The sequence below is a fragment of the Cervus elaphus genome, chromosome 5, assembly GCF_910594005.1.
Source record: "Cervus elaphus chromosome 5, mCerEla1.1, whole genome shotgun sequence".
In the NCBI taxonomy this organism is placed as follows: Eukaryota; Metazoa; Chordata; class Mammalia; order Artiodactyla; family Cervidae; genus Cervus; species Cervus elaphus.
In genome coordinates this window covers 109,806,772-109,814,949 of record NC_057819.1, presented here as the reverse complement: position 1 = coordinate 109,814,949, position 8,178 = coordinate 109,806,772, and the positions used below count along the sequence as shown (strand labels likewise).

General features: G+C 46.1%; 1 protein-coding gene and 1 non-coding gene across 4 annotated transcripts; both read left to right on the top strand.

Moving 5' to 3' along the window:
• Positions 1-825: 825 nt before the first annotated feature.
• LOC122695951 lies at positions 826-1,120 on the top strand. The gene has a single exon (XR_006341676.1). It is a non-coding gene; the product is annotated as a small nucleolar RNA U89 (small nucleolar RNA).
• A 2,525-nt stretch (positions 1,121-3,645) lies between these two features.
• On the top strand, positions 3,646-6,409 carry ATP5MC1 (ATP synthase membrane subunit c locus 1). Of its 3 annotated transcripts, none has more exons than XM_043904269.1 (5): positions 3,646-3,787; positions 4,298-4,346; positions 5,252-5,329; positions 5,714-5,892; positions 6,192-6,409. In XM_043904269.1, exons 2-5 carry the CDS (start codon positions 4,308-4,310, stop codon positions 6,304-6,306), a joined length of 411 nt encoding a protein of 136 aa, XP_043760204.1. In that variant the 5' UTR covers positions 3,646-3,787; positions 4,298-4,307; the 3' UTR covers positions 6,307-6,409. The 3 variants fall into 3 exon arrangements, with proteins under 3 accessions (XP_043760204.1, XP_043760206.1, XP_043760205.1); XM_043904271.1 differs by having other exon boundaries at positions 3,665-3,717; XM_043904270.1 differs by having other exon boundaries at positions 3,716-3,815.
• The last annotated feature ends 1,769 nt before the right edge of the window (positions 6,410-8,178 follow it).

Sequence of the window (8,178 nt, the reverse complement as noted above, 5' to 3'; positions counted from 1 at the left end):
GATATGCAGATGACACCACCCTCATGGCAGAAAGCAAAGAAGAACTAAAGAGCCTCTTGATGAAAGTGAAGGAGGACAGTGAAAAAGCTGGTGTAAAACTCAACATTCCAAAAACTAAGGTCATGGCATCTGGTCCCATCACTTCATAGCAAATAGATGGGGAAACAGTGGAAACAGTGAGAGACTTTATTTACCTGGGCTCCAAAATCACTGCAGAAGGTGACCGCAGCCATGAAATTAAAAAATGCTTATTCAAAAAAAAAAAAAAGATGTTTATTTCTTGGAAGGAAAGTTATGACCAACCTAGACAGCATATTAAAAAGCAGAGACATTACCTTGCCAACAAAGGTCCGTCTAGTCAAGGCTATGGTTTTTCCAGTAGTCATGAATGGATGTGAGAGGAGGACTATAAATAAAGCTGAGCACCGAAGAATTGATGCTTTTGAACTGTGGTGTTGGAGAAGACTCTTGAGAGTCCCTTGGACTACAAGGAGATCCAACCAGTCCATCCCAAAGGAGATCAGTCCTGGGTGTTCATTGGAAGGACTGATACTGAAGCTGAAACTCCAGTACTTTGGCCACCTGATGTGAAGAACTGACTCATTTGAAAAGACCTTCCTTGATGCTGGGAAAGATTGAAGGTGGGAGGAGAAGGGGACGATAGAGGATGAGATGGTTGGATGGCACCACCGACTGAATGGACATGAGTTTGAGCAAGCTCCGGGAGTTGGTGAGGGACAGGGAGGCCTGGTGTGCTGCAGTCCATGGGGTTGCAAAGAGTCAGGCATGACTGAGTGACTGAACTGAACTCATAAAAATATAAATCAACTTTATGACACCATCCAGAAACAACTATTAATATTGTTCTCTTTTCTTTTTCATCTTTTTCTCATTTTTCTTCACAATGCTATACAACTCTGCATGTACATCCTTAAAATTTGTCTTACATCATGTAGACTTTCTCAATATAAAATGTAAAACCAGAAACATGATTTTACTGGCCTTGCCTCAATATCTGATGCTGCCTCCTCGTTCCTGGCAGCTACCCACAGGGAAGGTTCACAGAGGACCCAAAGTGGGGCTAGGCAGGAGCTATCTTAATGCAACCCTAGATCTGAGAGTCCACAGGAGGGCTGGGAAAGTGGAGTGTGGCAGTGGAAAGAAAAAGAGAGGAGTGAGTTTCTTTCTTTCCCCTTCCTGAGAACAAAGAAAATAGAACAGTGAGCAGGCCTGAACAGTCCTTTTTTTTTTTTTTTTTTTTTTTTTTTTTTTACTTTAACTGCTCCTAGCTCTTAACTCTGAACACATGTACTAAGTTTGCTTTTCTGCCCCCTATCTCTGCAGGAACTACACTTCGCACTTATTTTCCTTTGACTCTATGCTAAATGCATCCTGTATCTGTTTACCCTTACAACACCCTTCCCCTTGTATTTACTATCATAAAGAAGGCCACAGAGCACCGAACTGCCAGACACAGTTACTGGGTTACTGACGCCAGCCTACAACAATTTTTGACAAGATCCTAACACCTTTGTCCCTCATCACCGACTCCTGACTGCAAGCCATCATCTTATATAAGCCCCTATACCCCTCATAGAGGGTGGCACAGTTCTTGAGGCATGAGTCTACTTTGTTCCCTTCTCTGCCAGCTGAGAATTAAAGTCACCTTTCTATTTCCTCCAAACCCTGTCTCTGTAATTTTTAGTTGGCTTCAGTGGGCAGAGAAAGTCAAGATATGGGCCAGCAACAGAAGTTGTAAGAATGGGGCCAGGGATTGAGACTTGGTCTTTTTGAACCCACCCTGCTCATCTCGGAGAAGGACTGAGCAAGAACCCAGGCTACACCAAAACTGCACAAGATCTAGGCAGCCCAGAACATCTCCAAGACAATCGCCACATCACACTATCATACCTACCTCATTGATGACAACCTTGTGCTGAACCTACAGCATGAAAATTTCACCCAGGGAAGCGACATCAAGGGTAAGAAGTGAGCCTGGTGACCCAGAACATGGCCCCCAGAGAAGTGGATCTGTTTTGCCCCTGATTTTTGAGGAGACAGTTTGGGGTCCAGCATACTCCCCTCCTTCCCCCTAGCAACATTTGATGGCTCCCCTAGCATCTGCCCTCCCAATCCTTCTTGGATGAATGAGGACCGACCCATTTTCAGGGAAACAACTTTTCCTCCTTATGTTGGCCAAGGATGTTGGGACTGCATGATTTCCCAGTGATCTCCTAGTGCTCGCTCTTCTCCAGATTGGGTGCCCACAACCACTATCCTAGGATTTTTGTTTGTTTGTTTGGCTGTGCCAAGTCTTAGTTGTGGCACACAGGATCTTTGATCTTTTTTGCAGGATGCGGGATCTGGATCCCGGACCAGGGATGGAAACTGCACAGCCCCCCCACCTCCACCTCACCCGCCTCCTGCATTGGGAGCAAAGAATCTGTCACTAGACTGCCAGGGAAGTCCCCCATCCTGGGAATTCTAAATAAATTTTTATTAAACTGAAAGAAAAAAAAAAAAACTGAAAGAAAAAGAAACATAATTTAAAATATCTGCTTATTTCATCAAGTGAAAATATGGCAATTTATTTAACCATTTACTTGTTTCAATAAATTCTTCAACATCCTTTGAAGAGAATCTTTGCATTTCTGATTTTTCCCTTCAAGATAGATTTCTATGAGTGATATTCCTGGGTAAAGAGACGGAGAGCTTAAAGGCTCTCAATTTCTGGAGAATTTCTGGGTCAAACAGGGACCATTCAAAGTCTTTGAACAAATATTGCCAAATAGCTTTCAAGAAATGTTCTAATTCATATTCTCACCAGCAAGTACACAAGTACCTGGCTCACATTAGTAAAAAAAAAAAAAAACTCTGCACTTTTGATCAGTGAGAAAAGTTGCATTTAAACTTCTATTTCTTTGTACGGTTTAATTGAAGATACTTTTCCTTCCATTTATATTTCTTTCTGCCTGTTCCCATCGTTTTCCTATCAGGATGTTAAGTGTTTTATCCTTGTTATGTTGTTTTTACAATACGAAAATACTTTAAACAAACAAACAACCAGTTGCTAGTCCATGACTGCTCAACGCTGGCAGTGGTCCAGAACGCTGGCCGGCCTACTAGCGAACTTACAAGGAGGCAGCCTGCCTTTACGCTTCATTGCGGAAGCAAGCCGCCCACAAATCTTGAGGGCGGGAATTGCTGCAAAGGCGTTGGCTCGCCCAGCCTGGGAGTCTCGCGGGATCTCAACCACCTCTGGGGCCTCTGAAGCGACTACAAATCCCAACAGACAACGCGCCTCAGGGCCCGAGCGCTCGAATGAAGGCTAAGGTCCAAGGTCATGTGTCTGTCTGCGTAAGCCGTCCGGTCTCTCTCTCACGCCTTTTTCTTCAGCTTTCCACCTTGGCCGCCATTTTGTGGGGAAGGTTATGGAACCTCTTAGTCCAGCAGACTCTATGGTCGAGCACTTCAGAAATCGGCCAATCGGAAGCCAGATCTCGGAGGAAAACCCCGCCTTTGCCCGCATGGAGGCGGGAACTGCCACGAAGCTCCTGTGGAGAGAGAGAAAGAAGTTGCGCAAGACCAATAAGAAAGGAGGACTCAAGGATGTTAACCAATGAAGGCGCGGGGGGATTGCGGCCAATGAGAGTTGGGGAACCCCGGGACACGTGGGTCCGGGAGCAGTGTGCTGAGTCCTAGAGCTAAAGCCGGGACGTGAGTCAGTCACCTTGAGCCGGGCGAGCGCTTTGGTCTGAGCAGGGGCAGCAGGGCAGTGGGAGTACAGGTGACTTGAAGCCGAAAGCCAGCAATCGGCAAGGATGTGGCTGGGTTGTGTGGAGGGGCATTTGTCCGTAGGGCCGGGGAAAGCGATGGGTATCTGTAACCTTAACAATTAATGTTAATTACCAACGGTAATGAGCGATTAACTGTCCCAGCTTAGGCGGGCGGTGGACTGCTGTTTGAAATGGGCAGGACCCTGAACGGCATCTGTCTAGTTCCTGCCTCCCCAGTCTATCCCGGAGATCATCCTCTTTGAGCATCATTTCCCTGCTGGGCTCGGGCCTTCTTTTACTTCAATCTCCATGACCTTTCTTTACAGACCTGTCGCGCTGAAAGTGGTGGAACGGGAGTTTGCGCTGTCCCTCTGACCTCTAATGTTCTCAGCTGGGGCATGGTTCGAGGAAGAGCGTGGTCCAGGGAGGACGGGCGGGGTGAAGGGGACGATCGAAGGTCGCAACTGTAAGCAAACAACCAGGCTGTCAATGGATTTTTTTTTTTTTTTTTCCCTCTGCAGACTGAAAAAAATGCAGACCACCGGGGCACTACTCATTTCTCCTGCTCTGGTAAGCTGTGGCTCCTGGGTGCTCTGTAGCACCAGATGTGGGAGCCATTCGTGTTTAATGAATGAACTGAAAGGAGCTTGCATCCTGATGATGTTGCTCCTTTAGCGAAGCAGTAAGATGGATGCAGTTAACCCCTGATTATTTGTACATGTAAACCAAGCTATCTTGGCTTGGGAATGTGGTCAGAGTTTGGATCTTACGTGTACCCCCAGTCCAGCTTGGCCACAGCAAGACTGTCCTCTGAAACAGTGATTCTCAACCTTGGCTGCACGTTGGAATCATATGGGGAGCTTTAAAAAATCTTGATGCCCAGGCTGCACCCTATGGGGATGAAATCCATGCATCTGTATTGTTTTTAGAACTGAGGTGATTATAATGTTCAATCAAGTTTGAAAACTGCCACATTGTATTTCTTAATATAGCTCAAGAAAGCTTTGTTACAGGAGTCTCTGCTTAGGTAACTGTTCCAGGAGCCTCACCAGGCTTACTGGCCCACTCCATTCAGGGTGTGTAACAGTGACTACATTTTTACCAAAATAAGATTTTCCCCTTCTGATTCCTTTGGTGGTCTGGATACAAACCCTTCCTGTACTTGATTTGATGTTAATGTGGGTTTTTGTGTGTTTTTTTCCCCCATTCTGGGATACTGATTAAGGACTGTGCCCATAGAAGTGAACTTTGTTACCCAGTTTTAAATGGAAAGATTGCCACTGCTGACCGCACCAGGGTCTCTGGTGTAGCCATGTCTGATAGAAACAGTAATGCATTGATTGACCTTGAAATACCTTGGACTTGTTTTATTTATAATATCTGTAATCTTTTTTGACAGAAGCTCAGCAATTAGAGGGGTTTTCTCTTTTGTCCTCTTGCCTGATTTGGAGGAATGTGTGTTTCTGATTTTATAGATCCGCTCTTGTACCAGGGGTCTGATCAGGCCTGTGTCTGCCTCCTTCCTGAGTAGGCCAGAGATCCCATCTGTACAGGTAAAGGAGAATGGGCCCTGTTAAGAATGTCCCCAGACTAGGTTCCTTTAAGTTTGTGCAGTTGCCTTTCAGGCAAAGTGGGAGGACAGAGAATCTGACATGCTTTAATAGTTCTAAGTACCCGCAAAGTAAGCATTGTAGGTGACATCTGGAAAACTGAAATTGAGTTTTCATGAAATTTCCCTAGCCCTGTCTGGAAATGGACCCTAAGACTAATTCTAATCACACCCTGCAGGCTGAGCATTCTGTACTTGCTAAGCAGCCTTCCAACAATTTCTGGGCTCAGGTGGGTGGAGTGAGGGGCGGAGTCAGACACCTGTCCTTGAGCCTCACTATCTCCTTCTCTCTCCTTCCCTACTTCCCTCTCTCGCCCCCTCCTTCTAGCCTTCCTACGGCAGTGGCCCACTGCAGGTGGCCCGGCGGGAATTCCAGACCAGTGTTGTCTCTCGGGACATTGACACAGCAGCCAAATTTATTGGTGCTGGGGCTGCCACAGTTGGTGTGGCTGGTTCAGGGGCCGGTATTGGAACAGTGTTTGGCAGCTTGATCATTGGCTATGCCAGGTAAGGTCCAGGGTGGTCTAGAGCATCTCCTACTGTAAATTCCACCTTCAGCAAAAGATCCTTCTAGCTTTGCACTGATTTCATCTACCTCCTATTTTCTCAGAATTTAAATGTTTCCAACTTGGCTCACTTAAAACTTACTATGTTGGTACTCTGCTTACCTCTCCAGGCCCCAGGATATATGCAAGCTGGGCCCTCTCCCATTCAGCACTCCCCATTCACCTAAACTACTTGAGTCTTCCACCACCACCCATGACCCACGCCCTTACCCTTTTCTTTCCTGTCTCTGTGCCTGACAGGAACCCGTCTCTGAAGCAGCAGCTCTTCTCCTATGCCATTCTCGGTTTTGCCCTGTCTGAGGCTATGGGGCTCTTCTGTTTGATGGTCGCCTTCCTCATCCTCTTCGCCATGTGAGGCTCCGTGGAAGTCACCTACCCACCCCTGCTGCTTCGACTCCAGGCCATGCCCGGTGCTGGAGTGTGCTAACCTTTACCATTAAACACAATGTTTCTCTAAACTCATATGCCAATGCCTCAGTCCTTTGCCCTTGGGGAGGGCCTTCATATGTTAATAGAAAGGTGAGACAAGGAAGTGGGATTGGGGCAGCCATTGGTGGTTAAGAACTCCTCAGGGCTGAGAAGTAGCACTGCCATGACTGTAATAACATCTCTCAGAGGAGAGAACATGGATTTGTCTAATGATGATTGGTGCTTTTTTCAAATTTAGTGTAATAATATGTAACATTTTTGAGGGGCTTAATTTGCACCAAGCTCTTTACAGAGTGTTTTGCATTTGTTATCTCAGCAACCCTATGAATTATAAGTGCAGTGATTATACCTGTTTTGCAAATGAGGGGACTAAGGCTTAGGGAAATAAAATAACTTGTTCATCATCTCAGAGCTGGTAAGTGGCAAAATTAGGGATTCCCCCCTCAGGCTAGCCTAAGCCTTCATCTGCTGTGTTGTCCCATCTATTTTCATTTTGGCCACACAATTAAGGTGGCACAGACAGGGAAACTGTCCTAAAGAAGTTGTATAGCACGTTGGAGGTGGGCCTCCATCTGCCAGCATTTGGCTCCACTGTAAGTTTCATTTCGATTCTCAATTAGAACATTTAGAGTGCCTAAATGTTCTTGAATAAAGCTGATGAGGGACACGGTCTGTGTTCCTGGAGAATTTAAAATCTTAGCTCTGCTAGAGATGAAAACGATGTTTTAGCAGGAGCCAGTGCAGGGTAAGCAGGCTTCGGGAGTTGGTGATGGACAGAGAAGCGTGGTGTGTTGCAGTCCATGGGGTTGCAAAGAGTCGGACACGACTGAGCGACTGAACTGACTGAGTGCGTGGGTGAACAAACTGCTTACAGAGTTCCCCACAGTATCTTCCTGGGGTCTCGTCTGTGATCAGCCAGTGTCCCACACTTGGCTGAAGTGGACTTATAACCCAGGCAAAAGAAAGCTAAGCTGATATATCCACAGAATGAACTCAAGGGTGCTGGTAGACATGACCTGTCTCAAATATGAGACCCACTTTTTGAAAACCTGATACTTAAACATACTGTAAAACTGAACTAGAAACAATAATTAGCACCTTCCAGCTGAAGGGCAGCTAGCGAAGTTTAAAACGTTAAAAAAAAAATGTGAGTCAATAAGAATGAATTCAATTTACATGCAGTTTAAATACAGTCATGCAGGTATTTAGGTGTTAAGCATTCTCCTAGGAGTTTTGGGGAATGCTGAAAACCAACAGTGGAAACAATACTGAACAATGCCACAAATTATCGGCTCTGTGGGTAGACAAGCTATGTGCTGAAGAAGAGGGAAAGCAAGGAGGCAAGTGTTGGTTGCAATAAAACCAGCTAACATTTGGGCACTTGCATGACAGGCATATATGTGCGTGTTAGTTGCTCAATCATGTCCGACTTTATGACTCCGTGGACTGTAGCCCCACCAGGCTCCTCTGTCCATGGAATTCTCCAGGCAAGAATACTAGAGTGAGTTGTCATTTCCTTCTCCAGGGGATCTTCCCCATTCAGAGATTAAATTTGGGTCTCTTGCATTGCATGCAGATCCTTTACCATCTGAGCCATCAGGGAGACCTCATGACAGGCATCAGCTCAGTCACTCACTGGTGTCTGACTCTTTGCGACCCCATGGACCGCAGCACACCAGGCTTCCCTGTCCATCGCCAACTCCCAGAGCTTGCTCAAACTCATGTCCATCGAGTTGGTGATGCCATCCAACCATGTCATCCTCTGTCATCCCCTTCTCCTCCTGCCTAAAGTCCTTCC